Genomic DNA, 21,020 nt, shown 5'->3' with positions numbered 1-21,020 from the left:
TCTGGGTTTGGCAGATGCCAGTAGAACGCTACATAGTGTCAACTGTAAAGTTTGGTGGAGGAGGAATAATGGTCTGGGGATGTTTTTCATGGTTTGGACCTGGCCCCTTAGTTCCAGTGAAGGGAAATCTTAACGCTACAGCATACAATGACATTCTAGATAATTATGTGATTCCAACTTTGTGGGAACAGTTTGGGGAAGGCCCTTTCCTGTTTAAGCATGACGATGCCCAGTGCACAAAGCGAGATCCATACAGAAATTGTTTGTCGAGATCGGTGTGGAAGAACTTTACTGGCCTGCACAGAGCCCTGACCTCAGCCCCATCAAACATTTTTGGGATGAATTGGAACACCAACTGAGAGCCTAATCGCCAAACATCAGTGCCTGACCTCACTAATGCTCTTGTGGAAGCAAGTCCCTGCAGCAATGTTCCAACATCTAGTGGAAAGCCTTCCCAGAAGAGTGAAGGCTGTTATTGCAGCAAAGGGGGGACCAACTCCCTATCTTGGAATGAGCTGTTTTCAACGAGCAGGTGTCCACATACACTACATGACTAAAAGTATCTCAATCTGTAGTACAGCACCCACACATCCCATACGACCAACCAAAACTTCAAGTCTGTTGTCCTCTGTTATGATACTGATGATTTGTTGGGACTGACTGTTTGTACACCGAGGTAAAGACTCAGGTTGGATATTCAACGGATATTTGAGCTTTCAAACCTCAACAGCTTTCAAACCACTTGAGCCACAGACTCCAAATAAGTGTCATGATGTTGGAAAAATTGAGCACAACATTACACAGGTCTTATTTTCACGATTTGGATGTTAATTCGCTATGCAAAGCTAATAAACATGTGGAAATGTGAGCAGCATTTTTTATTCCTAGTTGAATTAGTTAGGGAGAGTAAAAAAGTACAAACATTTTTTACAATCGAATTTCAAAAGCTCCTTGGTCATGTGACAAACTGACCTCAGACAAGGTTCAGAATGTACGCTCAGTGGGCCTACACATTGCATACCCTTTAGTTTGTCCCTTTTCATCTCACACGATTTTACATGAATTTTTCAAACTTTCAAATTTTAATAGCTCCTTCGTCATGTGACCTACTGGACTCAAACAAGGTTCAGAATGTCCAGTGACTACTCTTCTATATTGCACATCCTTTAGTTTGTCCCTTTTCATCTCAAACGATTTTACATTAATTTTCAATGTTTCAATGTTTCTAATTTCAAGAGCTCCTTGGTCATGTGACCTACTGACCTCAAACAAGGTTCAGAATGCCAACTCCCCTTACCTACATTGTTATTACAAGGCTGTTCCCCTTTGAGACCTGATGCGTATACGGGTACGGCCCGGCGTGAGATTTACACCCTCTCCCCCGGATTTTCAAGGGCCAGAGAGAGTTCACCGGACGCTGCCGAAACCGCAACGCTTCCCAGGGCTTGGCCCACTCCCTCGGGGCCAACTCGTTCCAGGGCACCCTTCCCTTTACAAGAAAAGAGAACTCTCCCCGGGGCTCCCGCCAGCTTCCCCCGGGATCTGTCGCGTTACCGCACTGGATGCCTCACGGCGACCGTCTCCTTCAGTCCGTGGACATTCTGAAATTAGAACGTTTGAAAAATTAATGTAAAAACATGTGAGATGAAAATAGACAAACTAAAGGGTGTGCAATATAGAAGGGTAGTCAGTGGACATTCTGAACCTTGTTTGAGGTCAGTTGGTCACATGACCAAGGAGCCATTGAAATTAGAAACACTGAAAAACATAGAAAATGTATGTAAAATTGCATGAGATGAGAATGGACAAACTAAAGGGTGTGCAATGTGTAGGCCCACTGAGTGTACATTCTGAACCTTGTTTGAAGTCAGTAGGTCACATGACCAAAGAGCTATTGAAATTCAAAAATGTAAATAAATAATTTTAAATAGTGCGAGATGTAAATCAACAAAATCAAAGTGTGTGCAATGTGTGTCTATGCCAACGGGTTAGCTAGAACCAATTTTGAAAGTTTAAGAGTAATGGTTAAAGAGATATTATAATTTGAACATTTAGATTTGTCACTATGTTGACGGTCCCTAACTGTTGTTGGTGGACGTAAGGAAAACTACAGGCGAATATCCAACCTGAATCTGTCTTTACCTCGGATGTTTGTACCTTGTAGAATAGATGGAGCACAGTTCCATCTTGTTGTCGCTTCGGGGACAACAGTTTTCCTAATCGGCTTTACCTCATTCTCCTAACCTGTTATGTTAATTAATCTAAACTGCTACGTAAAGTCACTTCTGTCCGTAGCTGGGTTAGGCATGGCAAAAATGCTACAGTTGTCAACAAACCATCAGTTTCACCACACCCGTTCCAAAACGAATGCAACGCTAACCCGGTTCGCCCAGGCATTCATCGAATCCCCTCACTCTCTGACTGTTGTGGCGCTAGTGTGTCATACACTGCCTTTCAGATTAGCGTCACGGCAGCAACACTAGACTAGTATAGCATAGTAGTTCTATCGTTTTCGGATTTTGCCTTCAAAATAAAAACACTAATGTATGGGGGGGTTGGGTCAAGAGAGAATTACTACTTTATATAAAATGAAGATTATTATAAAGTAGAGCACATTCAGAAATGGTTGGAATTTAAGTAAATGAATGTCAGGAACATAATAACCTACTCGTATAAAATATAGAATAAAAAAGCAAACATTATTTTGATTGTAATGATTCTTGTTTATTTACTTGTGGTATTGTTCAATTATGCAATATAGAGGTGTAATGTTTAAGAACTAAGTACCAATTGTCATACTTGAGTAAAAGTAAAGATACCTTAGTAGAAAATGACTCAAGTAAAAGTGAATGTAACCCAGTAAAGTACTGCTTAAGTAAAAGTGTAAAAGTATTTGGTTTTAATATACTTAAGTATCAAAAGTAAATGTACTTGCTAAAATATACCTAAGTATCAAAAGTTAAATTAATTGTTGAGAAGCACAATCTGAGCAATGCACAAAAAACGTTTTGGATTCCGATGAAATTAAATCACTGCAATTACTGAAAGAACTTGTGAGTGGAACATCTGCAAAAATAATATTTTTTCCTGTACGGTGCTATATTTGTAAACGATCAGAGGCCGTCTGCGCTCTTATAAGGTCCTTACTACTGTAAAGTGTCTGTCCAGAGACCCGCACACTGTCGAAAAATAATTGGATCCAAAACTGAAGCTTGAATGCAAAATAAAGATGTTTATTAAAACATCATGGTGCCCAAAGAATAGATCATAGTGCAAGAAAGTGTATAAATAAAAGGTGAAAACAAAACAAATGTTTCAGACTCAGGCCATCATTAGTGTAAATTGTTGGCACACACCTGGTTTCTATTTCAATGATACTTGCATATGTCACATGATCGGGCAAGAAAATACATCAGAAAGTCTATAAATCAGTACCTAGTACAATAGAATGCATGATCTAGATTATATATGAAATATGCAAAATATACAAAAGCAGACAAGAGAAACATCATCAATTATTTCTTATACATATACCATGTGAACATTTTCTCAGAATAAATAACACAGGATTGTAAGAGTAGGGAGCTAGAGACACCACTAGGTGGGGGTATTGAACACCTGTTTTGTATGTTATTTTGGCAGTAATTCCCATCAAATATAATTTTGCAAACAATGTTTAAAAAAATAATTGAGTTAATAAAGCCGCATACTAACATGGTCTCTGTTTTGCTTTCTTGAATAAGGCAGCTCCAAAATGCAGGTATGTCAGCCTAGCTCAGTGCTTTCTGTGGTGGTGGGGCAGCTAGCGGGAAATACAGAGCTTAGGGGTAGGTAATGTTCTCTAGTTGCGCCGTGATTGGCTCAGTGTTCTGTAACTCATGGGGACACCACGTCACTGCAAAATCTACAGGGAGAGCTAGAAAGTTAAAGCCCCTTGGGTGCTGCCATAAATTAACATTAGAAGTGCCCATCCAAGAAGGCTCAATGTCATTGGCCACAGATAAAATGATGTCAAATCTTGTTATATCTACCGCAGCTTTGATTGGACTGATCATGTCAACATCATACTTTCAAAATCTTAGCTAGCAATCTAGACAAGCAGTCATCATCATGAATCAAGTCGACAATCTACTGGAAAATCCTTTTCAATCCTTGTCACGTGAAGAGAAATTATAGATAAAACGTATCGGTGTTCATCGGCCATTGGACAGAAACATTACACAAGAAGTTGGAAATCACAAATTCAACAATGAGTGGTTTGGAAGGAATCAGTGGCTAACTGCAAGCGTTGCAAATTAATCACTAGCCTGCTACTCAGTGGAGAGGGTGTGTGGTCCAAGTCTGGGTTTAAGGGTCTCTTTTCCAAGGATAAACATTCACATGCAACACCATGGGCCAGACAAGGTTGAATACATTGGCCATGCTGTCAATCCAGCATGACTTCCGTGAGTTCAAGACAACTGGTAACTCTGAAAAAACTAGTTCCAACTGGGAAAATACGTTTTGAACAGTCATCCAACTCAGAATTCCAAGTCGGGAACTCGGGCCTCTTTCTAAAACCTGAAGATCACTGATGTCAGGATTCAACCTTGTTTTTTTCAGAGTTCCCAGTTGTCTTGAAAGCACCATAAATCCAGAGAATGCTAGACTTTGATGACAAAAGTTGCCCACAAAAAGGACCGCCGCGCTACCTTCCCTTATGCCATAGTTCATACATCTCAATTGTCAGTAGAAACCACATTTGTTTCAGCAAGTCAGCTATATCACCTACATTTTTTAAAAAGGCAGTAAATGAGGCTGAATTAACTGTTTCGCTGCCAGACAAGGCTCCACTGATAGCCAGCTGTAAGGATTCGCTCCATGGTGCTGAAAAGAAAGCTCTGCTGTTGGGACAGCTTTATGTAGGCCCTAACAGTTTGTGGGCACCGTTTGTCACCGTTATAGTGCAATTAATGTATTGTTTAGTGTTGTGTTGTGTAGTGGCTTTGCTGGCATGCATCTAATAAAGTATATTTTTTTGCCCCACCAAGATTCACATGCCAAAATCGCCACTGCAAACAATACACTATCAAACAGTTCCTCACATGCAACTCTTCTAACGTCATATACCTTATTTCTTGTCCATGCAATAAGCAATATGTAGGCAACACCAGTAGACCTGATAAGAACACCCATTATAGAACACAAGATGGCTGTAAGGAGAAATGACCCTAATTCGCCTATCGCACGTAATTTCTCAAAGGCCGGTCACCCAGTCTCTTCCATATCCTTCTGTGCTATACAGCAAATAAAATTTTCACATAGGAGTGGTAATCTTGAATTAAGTCTTCTCCAGACAGAATGCAGGTGGATGTTTTATTTAAAAACTATCCACCCATCAGGCATGAATCAAAAATAGTTTTTGAAGTGTTTTCTGTAAATGGTATATTGCCTCTTATTTGTGTTCGATACCCAATCTAGTGGTGTCTCTAGAGCCCTACTCTTACCATCCTGTGTCATTTATTCTGATGAAATGTTCACATGGTATAATGTATGTATATTCTGATCAGTGGAGGCTACTGTGGGGAGGACAGCTGAATTGGAGTCAATGGAATGGTATCAATCACTTTGGTTGATAACATTACATTGACTCCGTTCCAGCCATTACTATGAGCCGTTCTCCCCTCGGCAGCCTCTACTGATTTTGATGCATTTTCTTGCCCGATCATGTGACATATGCAAGCTTCATTAAAATAGAAACCAGGTGTGTGTGCCAACAATTTACACTGATGATGGCCTGAGGCTGAAACGTTTGTTTTGTTTTCACCTTTTATTTATCCACATTTATTTATACATATTTATATGCATTCAAACCTCAGTTTTGGACAGTGTGTGGGTCTCTATTTCTTCCAGTGTTATATTCGTACCATATAGTGTCCAGGCACCCCATTTTAAGCTGTTGTAGGGCAGTCCAGCCTCTGAATTGACTCTTCTTTTTAACTGTATGCAAGATTTTCCTCTGTGTTGTCTTAGAAATTCAGCATTCTCTGTGTTGATCTCTCCAACCCCAATTGTCTCACCTCTGAGAAGCAGAGGTTACATCCTGTTGGTCTGATATCTGTTTGGAGATTAACTTTACAGTAATACTATTGGTCAACCATTTTTTAAATCCAAACAACTCAGATGCTTACAAAAGGGTCTTAGATTCATTGTTATTTCTTTTTTGTTCTTTAACTTCTGTGGTGGGATACTTTCTTTCTCTCTCAATCTCTCTCTCCTCTTTGGTATTATTGTGTGTACAGTAGCTACGTTTGTTTGCAAGCCAGCCAGCCAGCCCGCCCACAGAGAGAGCATTGCATTGTGGACTTTGTAGTCGACTTAAACTGCAACAGACTTCCACAACGATTTTCACATAAAATATAATTGTATTTGTCACATGCGCCGAATACAACAGGTGTAGACCTTACCGTAAAATGCGTACTTACAAACCCTTAACCAACAATGCAGTTTTTGATTAGCTGTTCCGCAATCTTATGGCTTGGGGGTAGACGCTGTTAAGAAGCCTTATGGACCTTGGCTTGGAGCTCCTGTACTGCTTGCTGTGTGACAGCAGAGAGAACAGTCTATGACTAGGGTAGCTGGAGTCTTTGGCAATTTTTAGAGCCTTCCTCTAACACCGCCTGATATACAGGTCCTGGATGGCAGGAAGCTTGGCCCCAGTGATGTACTGGGCCAAATGCACTACCCTCTGTAGCGCCTTGCGGTCGGAGGCCGAGCAGTTGCCATACCAGGCGGTGATGTAACCAGTCAGGATGTTTTCGATGGTGCAGCTGTAGAACTTTTTGAGGATCTGAGGACCCATGCCAAATCTTTATCAGTCTCTTAAGCGGGAATAGGCATGCGACCTGCCACACTGCCAGGTCTCTGACCTCCACCCTGTAGTCTGTCTCATCGTTGTCGGTGATCAGGGCTATCACCCTTGTGTCGTCTGCAAACTTAATGATGGTGTTGGAGTCGTTCTTGGCCACGCAGTCGTGAGTGAACAGGGAGAACAGGAGGGGACTAAGCATGCACCCTTGAGGGGCCCCTGTGATGAGGATCAGAGTGGCAGATGTGTAGTTGCCTACCCTTACCACCTGGGGGAGGCCCGTCAGGAAGTCCAGGATCCAGTTTCAGAGGGAGGTGTTTAGTCCCAGGGTCCTTAGCTTAGTGATGAGCTTTGAGGACACTAGGGTGTTGAACGCTGAGCTGTAGTCAATGAACAGCCTTCTCACGTAGGTGTTCCTTTTGTCCAGGTGGGAAAGGAAAGTTTGGAGTGCAACAGAGATTTGTTGGGGCGGTATGCGAATTGGAGTGGGTCTAGGGTTTCTGGGAGATGGTGTTGATGTGTGCCATGACCAGCCTTTCGTGGCTACAGACGTGAGTGCTACGGGTCAGTAGTCATTTAAGCAGGTTATCTTGGTGTTCTTGGGCACAGGGACTATCAGCCTACCTTATTATTATGCCAATCAGAAACATTTCATCATAAAAAATATTGTTCTCACATATTAGTGTTAACACTGTAAATTATAGGAATGAGTGGTTTTTGGTGGATTTTTCCTTTATTAATAACATTTATTTTACTATTATGAGGGGACTTTTATTTTGAAACATTTCGAAATTCCGTGACCGGTCCTTTTTTGTTGTTGCTGACGTGACGCTGATGTCTTTCACAGCGCACGCAGAGCTAGCTAGTTTGCAACCACGACTACCAACATCAGATTGCGGTGGAGAGAGAGAGACGCAGATGGTCATGTCGGAGAGAAGGAGCAAAGATGAGGTGCCGAACGGTGCAGCCCATAGCACTAGTACAGAGCCACACGTTGCCAGACCAAATATTGGCAACAGAGTGACTGTAGTGCTTGGGGCTCAATGGGGCGACGAGGGCAAAGGGAAGGTTGTGGACCTGCTCGCTCAGGACGCTGATATCGTTTGCAGATGCCAGGTAAATTATAATGTATGCTTGCTAGCTAGTAAGCTAGCTGGAGGACATTCGAAACATGTGGTTGCGGTTACAAATAACGTGTAGCTAACTACCTAGCCTCTGGTCATGACTCTCAGTTCCATACACATAGTCAAATGACTAAGGCGTTTTCTGTAGGGGGGAGTATTTTTAAGTCAGAGCCGTGACGCTCGATGCACACGCATCGCTTGAGGTACACGTTTTGGAAACAAATTAGGACTTTATCTTTCATATCGGCGACAAATAATTTTCAAAAAACAAAAGGTTAAAGTGATACACCTTTTTTTTATAGGGTTCCTACATGGCCAAATGTCCAGGTCACAGCCCTTGTTTACGGAAGACAGTTGACTAATGTTACAGTACATGTACTAATTAGCTTAGTATCTGCGTCCCCGAACACCTGTAACTGTTACTGCTGTATAAACGGTACAGACGCCACAAATGTTTTGTCACTAAAAAATATTGTCGTCTGCAACTGTTAAACGATTAAAACGGTGTGATGTGTTTTATTTTACATTTGTGTAAATATTTTGACGTGATGTTAGAAGGATTTGTTTCTATAACCGTAATGTTACCGCAATTGCGAATCGATTCACGTTTAACGTTAACGTTAGATGTAGTATTTCCAGAGCCAATTTTCCCTTTAAACAGAACATGTGAGGTTCTTGGAGTAAGGAGTAACTCCTTTTGTCCAATATTGGTCTACTTAGATATCTATCTCTAAGCTAACAAGTTAGCTACCGTTGTGTATTGACTGTACGTTACTAAAAGGAGAACTAGCCCAAGACGTAGCCAGAAGATTAAGTTAACTAACGGTCGCTAGTTAAAGCTGGATTTGTTGTAATTAGTAAACTAACGTTAGTAAAAATGTTGTAGTTGTCTATGTATGGAAGATGTGGGTCCTGGTCAGACTTGTACTTGTTAACTAGCGCAATTATTGGTTTGCAGTTGGTAACTAGCTATCTATCTAACTAAGCCAGACACCTAGCTAACGTTAGCTACTCGAGCAACCAAATAAATTGTCGATGATGAACGTCGAGCACTGCATTGCTAATGTCACCTTGAATTATATCGCATCTATAGCTAGCCAGAGCTAGCTACGTTCATATTGCACCACTTAACACCAGATAAGATGGCCTAGTTTTGCATTTTCTTTTTAGTACAGTCTGGCGATGCAAGGTGATTCAGACTTCTAATACTGTTGCACATACAGTGCCTTCGGAAAGTATTCTGACACCTTGACTTTTCCAACATTTTGTTAAGTTAGACTTAATATAAAATTGATTTGATTATTTGTTTTTCAATTATCAATTTAGACACAATGCCCCATAATGACAAAGCAAAAACACATTAAACATTTTTTTGCATAAGTATTCTGACCCTTTGCTATGAGACACTAAATTGAGCTCAGGTGCATTCTGTTTCCATTAATATTTCTTAAGATGTTTCTACAAATACAAAAAGGCACTCGCACATCTGAGCAATCTTATTTGCAGGTGCATGGCATCAATTGAACAAGATGAAGGAAAAGGAAACCGCACACTGCTCTTGATAGTATCACCGATATTTAATAAGCTTACGTATCGGCCACACGGCCTTCGTCAGAGCTTTTGGGATTTTTTGAAAGTTGCACCCTTATGTAGACCTGGCTCCACCCACATCCGTTCTACACATCGAAGGGGGTTGGAGGCAAAGGAAAATAAATAAGTGCTACCAAATATAACAATGTGCAATTCATAAATATTACAAAAGTGTATAAATAAGGCGTATTGAACACTTCTGTATAATCTCAATGAGGACATAGCAAGTTCATTAGTCATTGGGTACATCATATGAAAAACGTCAGAATAATCTACAAGAGACACACATTTCATGTTCCAATTCACAGCATAACATACAAAGGCATTTCATCATTAAGTCCTTTTGGAAACAATGTCTGGAGGGTGAAAATCCAAAAACATTCTCTTTTACTCAGAGTATTATTAATATCACCTCCCCTGTCTGATATCTTAACTTTCTCTATGCCACAAAATCTAAAGGTGGAAATGTCATGCTTCATGTCATTGAAATGTACAGCGACTGGATAATCCCTGTCGTTTCTCCTGATTGAACTTTTATGTTCACTAATTCTCTGTTTGAGAGAGCGGGTGGTTTTACCGACATAACAGAGCCCACATGGACATTTAATAATGTAAATAACATGGGTGGTGGAACACGTAATAATGTCATTTATTTGGAACCTTTTTCCTGTGTGTGGGTGGCAGAAATATTCACACTTCATCATATTGTTGCACTGTGCGCATCCTCTGCATTTATAGCTACCATTTGGTAGAGGGCGTAAAAGTGCTTGGCTAATTTTCTTAAGTGGCTGGCAGTTGGCATGAACCAATTTATCGCGTAAATTGCGACCTCTCCTATACACAATACGTGGTGGATATTTAAATTCAGCCGGCAAAGCTGGGTCCGATGATAAAATATGCCAGTGTTTCTTGACCACCTCTCCCACTTTTCGCGAATTCAAAGTATATGTAGTTGTGAACATTACGGAATGTTCTGTAGCTTTAGCGGGTCTTTTTTGTAGCAGTTCATCTCGTGTTTTTTCCAATGCCAAGTTATGAGCTTCATCCACACATTGTGACGAATAGCCTCTTTTTAGAAACCTCATGCGCATCTCCGCTGCTTTTTCTAGATAATCATCTGTGGAGTGGCATATACGGCGCAGTCTAAAAAATTGGCTACTAAATTGAGCTCAGGTGCATTCTGTTTCCATTAATATTTCTTAAGATGTTTCTACAACTTGATTGGAGTCCACCTATGGTAAATAAAATGTTTTGGACATGATTTGGAAAGGCTCACACCTGTCTATATAAGGTCCCGCAGTTGACAGTGGATGTCAGAGCAAAAACCAAGCCACGAGGTCAAAGGAATTGTCCGTAGAGCTCTGAGACATAATTGTCGAAGCACAGATCTGGGGAAGGGTACCAAAACATTTCTGCAGCATTGAAGGTCCCCAAGAACACAGTGCCCTCCATCATTCTAAAATTGAATACATTTGGAACCACCAAGACTCTTCCTGGAGCTGGCCGCCTGGCCAAACTGAGCAATCAGGGAAGAAGGGCCTTAATCAGGGAGGTGACCAAAAACCTGATGGTTACTCTGAGCTCTAGAGTTCCTCTGTGGAGATGGGAGAACCTTCCAGAAGTACAACCATCTCTACAGCACTCCACCAATCAGGCATTTATGGTAGTTGCCAGAAGGAAGCGACTCCTCAGTAAAAGGCATATGACAGCCTGCTTGGAGGTTGAATAAAGGGTCTGAATACTTATGCAAATGTGATGTTTCTAAAAATCAGTTTTTGCTTTGTCATTATGGGGTATTGTGTGTAGATTGAGAGTTTGTGTTTTTGTATCCATTTTAGAATAAGGTTGTAACATAACAAAATGTGGAAAGTCAAGGGTTCTGAATACATTCTGAAGGCACTGTACAAGCAAGTGCATCTCTGTGTGTACCTTCTCACCTGCCATAGAAGTATCAAGTGTCTAAAGACAGCACTTAATGCATCTGACCAACGTTTGTGTACATTAAATGTGGCTGTCAATAAAGAAATATTGGCAAGCAAACTAGCTAAGCCTATTCTGGGTTGAGTGCGTTCCACAAAACCATGGTGTCTGCCTTATGTAGACTGCATTTTGGCTCTTATCACAGTTACTTTGACTCAGTCTAGGGCCACCTTATCAATGTCATTGCAGTGTGGGTGTTTCTCATGTCCATACAACACTGGCCTTTATAACTGTAGGTTTAATGTTCACTAGGCTTTTGTCTTTCTTGTCCTTTCAGTCCTCTTCAAAAGGGTGACTCTGCTCAAGGCAGGATTGGAGAAGGTTCACATTAGGTATCCTAGTCTTTATTTATTGTCCCCTGAAGCATACATATTTTCCAGCCTTTACTGTGAGCTCCACAATGTGCGGTGATCAGGCACGATGACACAAAAGACTAGGTCCTCAGGATAATTTTTTATATAGAAGGACTGGAGCTCAGTTCTGGTGACTTTTTAAAAGGGCATTCAACTCCAAAATGAATGAAAAATAAAATGATGCTGACACCATCTAAAATGTAATTTCCACTTCCAGAAATGAGCCCAGAAATTATTTTTTACACTTAACAAAATATAAATTCACCATGCAAAAATTAAGGATTTTACTAAATTACAGTTAATATAAGGAGATCAGTCAATTGAAATAAAATCATTAGGCCCTAATCTGTGTGTAGTTGCTAGATTTTGGCGGGAACTGGAACAGGCTGTTGTACACGTTAATCCAGAGCGTCCCAAACATGCTCAATGGATGACATGTCTGAGTATGCAGACCATAGAAAAACTGGAACATTTTCATCTTCCAGGAATTGTGTACAATTGCGTCATGGGGCCGTGCATTATCATGCTGTAACATGAGGTGCTGGCAGTGGATAAATTGCACGAGATTGGGCCTCAGGATCACGTCATGGTATCTCTGTGCATTCAAATTGCCATCGATTTGTAATGCAATCATTTGGCTCCGTTAACCTAAAAGAGCCATTAATTTAGCTCCTAAACGGCTCTTTGTTCAGTAAGGCTTAGAAATGGAAAACCAGGAGCAAAGTCAATGTAATTTTAAAGCCTACTATTGTCAGATAGGTAAAAGTTGTTTAACTAATTTCACTGACTGAATTATTAGATGGCCTGCAACAAAAGAAAAACGCACAAAAAATGTGGACAGACCAGAATGAGTCTCTGTCCTCACTATATTGTTCCTGCGCTGAGGAATACCATCTTCAGAGAGTGTTTATAATTTTTCTTCAGATAATTGATGTCTGGAGCTCAAAAAGCAATACATTGGAGTGTCAGCAACATTCATGCATGTGAGTTCAGTGCAAACAGCTTAACAGAGGGAAATAAAATATTTGGGAATATACATTGCTCAAAAAAATAAAGGGAACACTAAAATAACACATCCTAGATCTGAATGAATGAAATATTCTTATTAAATACTTTTTTCTTTACATAGTTGAATGTGCTGACAACAAAATCACACAAAAATTATCAATGGAAATCAAGTTTATCAACCCATGGAGGTCTGGATTTGGAGTCACACTCAAAATTAACGTGGAAAACCACACTACAGGCTGATCCAACTTTGATGTAATGTCCTTAAAACAAGTCAAAATGAGGCTCAGTAGTGTGTGTGGCCTCCACGTGCCTGTATGACCTCCCTACAACGCCTGGGCATGCTCCTGATGAGGTGGCGGATGGTCTCCTGAGGGATCTCCTCCCAGACCTGGACTAAAGCATCCGCCAACTCCTGGACAGTCTGTGGTGCAACGTGGCGTTGGTGGATGGAGCGAGACATGATGTCCCAGATGTGCTCAATTGGATTCAGGTCTGGGGAACGGGCGGGCCAGTCCATAGCATCAATGCCTTCCTCTTGCAGGAACTGCTGACACACTCCAGCCACATGAGGTCTAGCATTGTCTTGCATTAGGAGGAACCCCGGGCCAACCGCACCAGCATATGGTCTCACAAGGGGTCTGAGGATCTCATCTCGGTACCTAATGGCAGTCAGGCTACCTCTGGTGAGAAATGCCACCCCACACCATGACTGACCCACCGCCAAACCGGTCATGCTGGAGGATGTTGCAGGCAGCAGAACGTTCTCCACGGCGTCTCCAGACTCTGTCACGTCTGTCACATGTGCTCAGTGTGAACCTGCTTTCATCTGTGAAGAGCACAGGGCACCAGTGGCGAATTTGCCAATCTTGGTGTTCTCTGGCAAATGCCAAACGTCCTGCACGGTGTTGGGCTGTAAGCACAACCCCCCCCCCCCCCCCCCCCTGTGGACGTCGGGCCCTCATACCACCCTCGCGGAGTCTGTTTCTGACCGTTTGAGCAGACACATGCACATTTGTGGCCTGCTGGAGGTCATTTTGCAGGGCTCTGGCAGTGCTCCACCTGCTCCTCCTTGCACAAAGGCGGAGGTAGCGGTCCTGCTGCTGGGTTGTTGCCCTCCTACGGCCTCCTCCACGTCTCCTGATGTACTGGCCTGTCTCCAGGTAGCGCCTCCATGCTCTGAACACTACGCTGACAGACACAGCAAACCTTCTTGCCACAGCTCGCATTGATGTGCCATCCTGGATGAGCTGCACTACCTGAGCCACTTGTGTGGGTTGTAGACTCCGTCTTATGCTACCACTAGAGTGAAAGCACCGCCAGCATTCAAAAGTGACCAAAACATCAGCCAGGAAGCATAGGAACTGAGAAGTGGTCTGTGGTCACCACCTGTAGAACCACTCCTTTATTGGGGGTGTCTTGCTAATTGCCTATTTCCACCTGTTGTCTATTCCATTTGCACAACAGCATGTGACATTTTTTGTATAATCAGTGTTGCTTCCTAAGTGGACAGTTTGATTTCACAGAAGTGTGATTGACTTGGAGTTACATTGTGTGGTTTAAGTGTTCCCTTAATTTTTTTGAGCAGTGTATTTCATAGAACAGACATGCTTCTGTATTAGGCTATGTCATCTACAAACCAGACCCCCCCCCCCCAAAGATTTTTATTGTGGATCTATACTGTTCTCAAAAACATCCTCTCCAGAATCCATATGATGGAAATCCGTCGCTGTGACCGTGAACTTTAAACCCTGATTTATGCGCCCCTCCCGTCACTATGAATTGATAACAGGTTGGCATAGCAATAATTCTCCACTCTGTAGCTGGTGCACTGCCAAGGCTATAGGCATGTCAAAAATAAACCAATTAAAGGTAGACTCGGCGAGATGAAGTTGCATGCACGAAGTTAACACAATCTCGGGTCAATTTCCGCAATAACTAAGCTTTGAAGCATGGAGGCTAAAACTGCTTCTCGAATAGAATGAATAGAACCCTGATCACGCTTGTAGGCGATGTCATGACGACATTAGCTAGTTAAGCTCATGCGCTGAAACTAGTGATGCACTGATATGACATTTCTGGCCGATACCGATATCCATTTTTTCCATTGCCAAAAAAACCGATACCAATTTAAAACAAATACAAATTTTACATAAATAAATTGGTTACTTTTAAGCATTCTAGTACAGTTAAATAGTTACCACACACACATGGACGCAGCAGTCTAAGGCACTGCATCTCAGTGCAAGAGGCGTCACTACAGTCCTTTGGTTCAAATCCAGGCTGTATCACATCTAGCAGTGCTAGGGCGGCGCACAATTGGCCCAGCGTCGTCCGGGCTGTCATTGTAAATAAGAATTTGTATTTAACTGACATGCCTAGTTAAATAAAGATTACACACACACATCACACTGACCCAAAGGTTATTTTGTTGGCATTTACGTATGTCCCCATTACCAGTAAAACATAATCTCAACCTATTTCCTTGACTTACTTGTTGTGCTGTTTCGTTGTTCATTTGTTCAGTCGTTTCATTCTCAACCAGGATTTCTATGGAACGCAGTTTGGGTTTTCGCGTGCCAAAAAAAGGTACATGTCAAATAAGCTTGTTGACTAATCAGGACCTGAATATGGCTGCACGTCAAATAATACTTTAACGCGTTCATGTGTTTTTAACGTAGTTATTACACTACCACTAGTATTTCATGTGTCACAACGATTCATCGTTAAGCATGCTATGATGCTGGTAAAGTTGTCTCTCGTACCTACAGTGCTGGTCATAAAATGGATGCAAACAATGTAGTTCTTCCCCGAAAACATAGCAAAATGACATCTGTTTCAGTAGCTATAGTTACCTGGCTAACTATATAGGTAGGTGTCATCATCTAAAATAACCCTAATTTATAAGACCGTTCATATTGGTGGTCGGACCTATCTATGTGAAGCTAGCCAAAATCGTGGATTTTGCGGTTAGCCTTCAAAAAAAAGTATGGCATAATTCTACTATTTGTATTAATTTGCATCACTGTCAATGACACTTTTATTTTGAAGGCAAACTGCAAATTCCACTATTGTGCCCTGCTAGCTTCACAACCAGTTCCGGTTGAGCTCACTATCCAGATGAAGCTAGCTGGCTGCTTATAACGTTCGCTTTGGGCAACAGGGTTAAGTAGCTGGCTAGCTATTTATTTTCATGAACTGAAGTTCAATTTCAATAGGCGAACAACAAGTGGCAAACTAGCTAATACTTACTCACAAGGATTCCTAAATCATTGCTAAGAAAAATGAAAATGACTGCAGTTTCTACTGGTCATTGTTTTCAGCCTGCTTGTATTGGTGCTAGCTAGCTACCAAGCTAAAGCTAGCTACCCCAGAAGTTGCGGTCGAACAAATGATGCTTTATTACCAACGCGGTATTGTAAACACATCGTTCGTTGCCGGTGTATGCTTGTTTGCAGATTTTTTTGTACAGCTTTGGCAGTGCTACTGTATCCTTTTTGACACGCAAAGACCCAAATGGTGTTCCATAGTATGTATGTCGTTAAGCTAATAGCAGTGACACTATTGAAGTGTAGGGCAACATCTTAAAAATAGCGCTTTTGGTAGAGTTTACGGGTGCTCGACCAGTCTGCAAAAGCCAATGTCACCCACGACAGAGAACGGTTGATTGTCAAGCGCAATGAATTCCATTATCTTGGTTTAATGGATTTCGCCTTTGAGTTGTCTTGCTGAAATGTTCTTACTCTTTGAAATGACTGCTCCACTTGACTGCTCCATCCACACAGCAGACATTGTAGGCTAGGTTAGGAATGCTGTGTTGCACTGTGTAGCGCAAAATTTTACGTGGTGTCGTTACGTCCAGTACCTACGTTATATAGGTATGCATGGTAGCTTTGACATTGGTTTTTAACATCTGCGTTCAACAAGACATCGGGCCGATACCGATGTTGGCACTTTTAGCTAATATCGTCCGATTCCGATATGTTCACAGATTTATCAAGCATCCCTAGCTGAAACACATCATTGGGTCTGCTGTTTGAGTTCTGTAGTTACCATGTTGTAGATGCTGTGTGAGAAGTTTTGCATCACACTCATCTCAATATCTGCAATGCTCCTCGCTGAGTATCATTTAATGGAATGCTATGTTACACAATGGCGTGTGTGTAAGAGGGAGAATATAGTGTTCCTCTTTTTATAAAAAAAAAAAGCTGTGACAGCAATCTTAGGTTCTTACTTGCAGCATGAGGTTGAAAGGACAACAAGGAGCACATTTCCAAGTCTTACTAAGTATCAGTGTTGATACTCTATTCTGCTGCTCTCAAGTGGCTTCCCAAGTGACCATGACAGTGAATTGTTGTCTTTGGGGATCACACCAACCTTTTTGATGTGATCGGGATATTTTTGATCACCACCAAGTTGTATGATGGCCAGAGGATGCGAAACCGAGTATAACATCAGATGCATTTTCAGGTGTGATTTTTTTTAAAATATTTTTTCCAGGACTTGGGAATGCATTCCAACTCTATTAAATGCAAGATGTTGCTTGGCTATCATGGGGATTTAATTTCTTATTCAACTACCGCATACAGTTCTGAGTTAATGCTGTCATTCTCTGTAAAGCTATGATGAGACAAGGAAGGAAGGAATTTGGATCGCTGCGTTTTACCTGACACCTCTTTCAGCCATTGGCTTGATTCCGGACATGTCTTGCACAAAGACAGACATTTCTCATGAGCTTTCCATCCAGTTGGCGACAGATTTTTATGCCAATGTTCTAAAATCACCATAAAAACATTATGCACATTTTCTCACCTGAGATGTTTCCATCAAATTGACTTGTTGTGGATAAATGGCTGTGTGTAATGACACAGTGCACATATAAGTAACTTTTATGGTTGAGTTTCTATCACATTTTCAACTCTACTGTCAGAAACAAATGTTGTTTTGTATAGCGACTATGTCTGCTCTGGTCTTGGCACTAGCGCTCTAGCCAACAGCTAGCAGATACAGTGCGGCTAGGCTACCTACATTGTTATGGATAAGTTATTTGGAAAGTTTACTGACGTGCTGTTTCCACCAGCCCTGTCGTGACACGTTAAAAAAAAAAAAAAAAATCCGTCATGTACTTTACACTCATAAAAAGGTTGGATGGAAACCTGGTTATAGAGAGCAATTTGGGTTTGTTCCCTGGTCCACAGATATCTCCACGGTGTGAGAATGAGCATGTCCTTAGAGCAGGGTTCTTACATGCTGACCAAACCGGACAGGCGCGTGTTGATTTTGTTCACCCACACCAGAAGTGATCAGGACACGCAGCTTGAAATATCAAAACATACTCTGAACCAATTATATTAGTTTGGGGATATGTCAAAGCATTAAACGTTTATGGCAATTTAGCTAGCTATAAACATTGGGCTGTTACCTGAAATGCACAAGGTTCCTCTACTCCGACTTTTAATCCACAGTTAAAATGGTAAACCACATTCATTTCTCATCCCTACTCCTTCCTCAGGCTTCTTTTTTACTTATTTGGACTTTATATGGCGGCTGGCAACCAACTTTACGGTGCAGTACTACGACTGGGTCAGTTAATCTTTCAATCACCCACGTGGGTATATGTTCCTCAACACCAATGAGATGGCACGTGGGTATATGCTCTTAAAACCAATGAGGAGATGGGAGAGGCCAGACTTGCAGCACGTTGAGCGTCACAAATAGAACCTATTTCTATTTTAGCTCCTGGCCACGCAGATGCTCGTGAGCAGTGTGGGTGCAATGATTGAACAACATGTATGTGTCAATTTATTTTGCAACCCTCGCGCACGCAACCGGTGTGGTCAGCATGTTACAGTCCTGCCACCTGCCGTCTTAGTGTCCTGTTTCAGGCAATCCATTGCATGTGGAGGTTAAACAGGTTCTCTAGCATGCCTATATTTTGGCAACCTGAGGAAGAGAACCGCAGGGTTATGTGTGTTTGTGTGGCTGTATTATTCTTGAAAGAACCTTTACTCTCATTTTACCTCTACCGTTGTCAGTTATTGTACCTTTTTTTCTTCATTTATTGAGCCTATTGGTCTGTCAGGAAACGCCCCACTGGCTAGTAATAGGTAACAGATCTCTTTACATAGCTAGGCCTAATGCTTTACATGGGACCACTGTTGTGTTTGGCACATCGTTGCTATGGAGATGTTTTCTAGTTCTGGGTGTATGCTTTTTTTGAGTTCTCTAATCTAGTAATTGCAGGTTGTTCAGAACCCCTCTAGTGATCTCAATTATTTAAATGTTATGTTGGAGGATCATGTCCAAGCTATTGGCATAACCCAAAAAACACTGACAAATCAGAGAAACAAGAGGGTCATAGAAAGATTCATTATTCCGTGTGTGTGTGTATATATAGAGTGCATTCAGTAAGTGTTCAGACCCCTTGACTTTTTCTACAGTTTGTTAGGTTACAGCCTTATTGTAAAATGAGGGGGGGAAACATTTTAATCCAATCTACACACACTACCCCATAATGACAATGCAAAAACAGGATTTTTTAAAATGTTTGCAAATGTAATAAAAACGGAAATATAATTTACGTACGTGTTCAGACCCTTTGCTATGAGATTTGAAATTGAGCTCAGGTGCATCCTGTTTTCATTGATCATCCTTAAGATGTTTCTACAACGTGATTGGAGTCCACCTGTGGTAAATTACATTTATTGGACATGATTTGGAAAGACACACACCTGTCTATATAAGGTCCCACAGTTGACAGTGCATGTTAGAGCAAAAACCAAGCCATATGGTTGAAGGAATTGTCCGTAGAGCTCCAAGACAGAATTGTGTTGAGTCCTATATCTGGGGAAGGGTACTAAAACATTTCTGCAGCATTGAAGGTCCCCAAGAACACAGTTGCCTCCATTGTTCTTAAATTGAAGAAGTTTGGAACCCCCAAGACTCTTCCTAGAGCTGGCCACCTGGCCAACCTGAGCATTTGGGGGAGAAAGGCCTTGGTCAGGGAAGTGACCAAGAACCTGATGGTCACTCTGACAGCGCTCTATAATTCCTCTGTGAAGACTGGAGATGGACAACCACCTTCCAGAAGGACAACCATCTCTGCAGCACTCCACCAATCAGGCCTTTATGGTAGAGTGACCAGAAGGAAGCCACTACTCAGTAAAAGGCACATGACAGCCCACTTGGAGTTTGCCAAAAGTCACCTAAAGAATAGAAGATTCTCTGGTCTGATGAATCTGAGATTGGACTCTTTAGCTTGAATGCCAAGCGTCACATTTGGAGGAAACCTGACACCATGCCGTGGGCATGTTTTTCAGCGGCAGGGACTAGGAGACTAGTCAGGATCAAGGGAAAGATGAATGGAGCAAAGTACAGCGAGCCTTGAAGAAAACCTGTTCCAGAGCACTCAGACTGCGGCGTAGGGTTTACCTTCCAACAGGACAATGACCCTAAGCACACAGCCAAGACAATGCAGGAGTGGCTTTGGGACAAGACTCAATGTCCTTGAGTGACCCAGCCAGAGCCCAGACTTGAACCTGATTGAACATCTCTGGAGAGACCTGAAAATAGCTGTGCAGCGATGCTCCCCATCCAACCTGACAGAGCTTGAGAGGCTCTGCAGAGAAGAATGGGAGAAACTCCCCAAATACGTGTGCCAAGCTTGTAGCTTCATACCCAAGAAGACTTGAGGCTTTAATCACTGCCAAAGGTGCTTCAACAATGTACTGAGCCAAGTCTGAATACTTATGTAAATGTGATATCATTTTTTTATATATATAAATATGCAAAGATTTCTTAGCCTGTCATTATGGGGTATTGTGTGCGGGGAAATGTAGAATAAGGCTGTAACGTAACAATGTGGGAAAAGTCAAGGGGTCTGAATACTTTCAGAATGAGCTGTAAGTCAATGTGGCTGCATTACTCTCCAGGTTCAGAACTGTAGATGGTCAAATTAATAAAGTTTCCTAACTATATCAGTTCATAGGAAATTACGCTGTCACAAGCATGCTATTCAGGAAAACACTAAATTGATGGTATTCTGTGACTATTTCAACTGAGGTGCTAAAGTGGCAAGCCATGGACTAATCCTACCACCTGCAAATCCTGCCACACAGA

At 41.7% G+C, this 21,020-nt stretch overlaps 1 protein-coding gene and 1 long non-coding RNA gene across 2 annotated transcripts in view; one reads left to right on the top strand and one right to left on the bottom strand.

Moving 5' to 3' along the window:
- Window positions 1–863: 863 nt before the first annotated feature.
- LOC139580580 (uncharacterized) lies at window positions 864–2,415 on the bottom strand. The gene is made up of 2 exons (XR_011676067.1): window positions 2,143–2,415; window positions 864–1,601 (listed from the first exon to the last, which is right to left on the bottom strand). It is a non-coding gene; the product is annotated as an uncharacterized lncRNA (long non-coding RNA).
- A 5,235-nt stretch (window positions 2,416–7,650) lies between these two features.
- adss2 (adenylosuccinate synthase 2) overlaps window positions 7,651–21,020 on the top strand; it is a 32,702-nt gene continuing 19,332 nt past the window's right edge. The window contains exon 1 of the mRNA XM_071409415.1: window positions 7,651–7,963. Within this exon, the coding sequence (XP_071265516.1) occupies window positions 7,682–7,963 (282 nt within the window). The 5' untranslated portion in view covers window positions 7,651–7,681. The remainder of the gene's footprint in view (window positions 7,964–21,020) is intronic.

The sequence above is a fragment of the Salvelinus alpinus genome, chromosome 7 (assembly GCF_045679555.1).
Source record: "Salvelinus alpinus chromosome 7, SLU_Salpinus.1, whole genome shotgun sequence".
NCBI classification, from domain to species: domain Eukaryota; kingdom Metazoa; phylum Chordata; class Actinopteri; order Salmoniformes; family Salmonidae; genus Salvelinus; species Salvelinus alpinus.
This window is presented reverse-complemented; position numbering and strand designations above follow the sequence as displayed.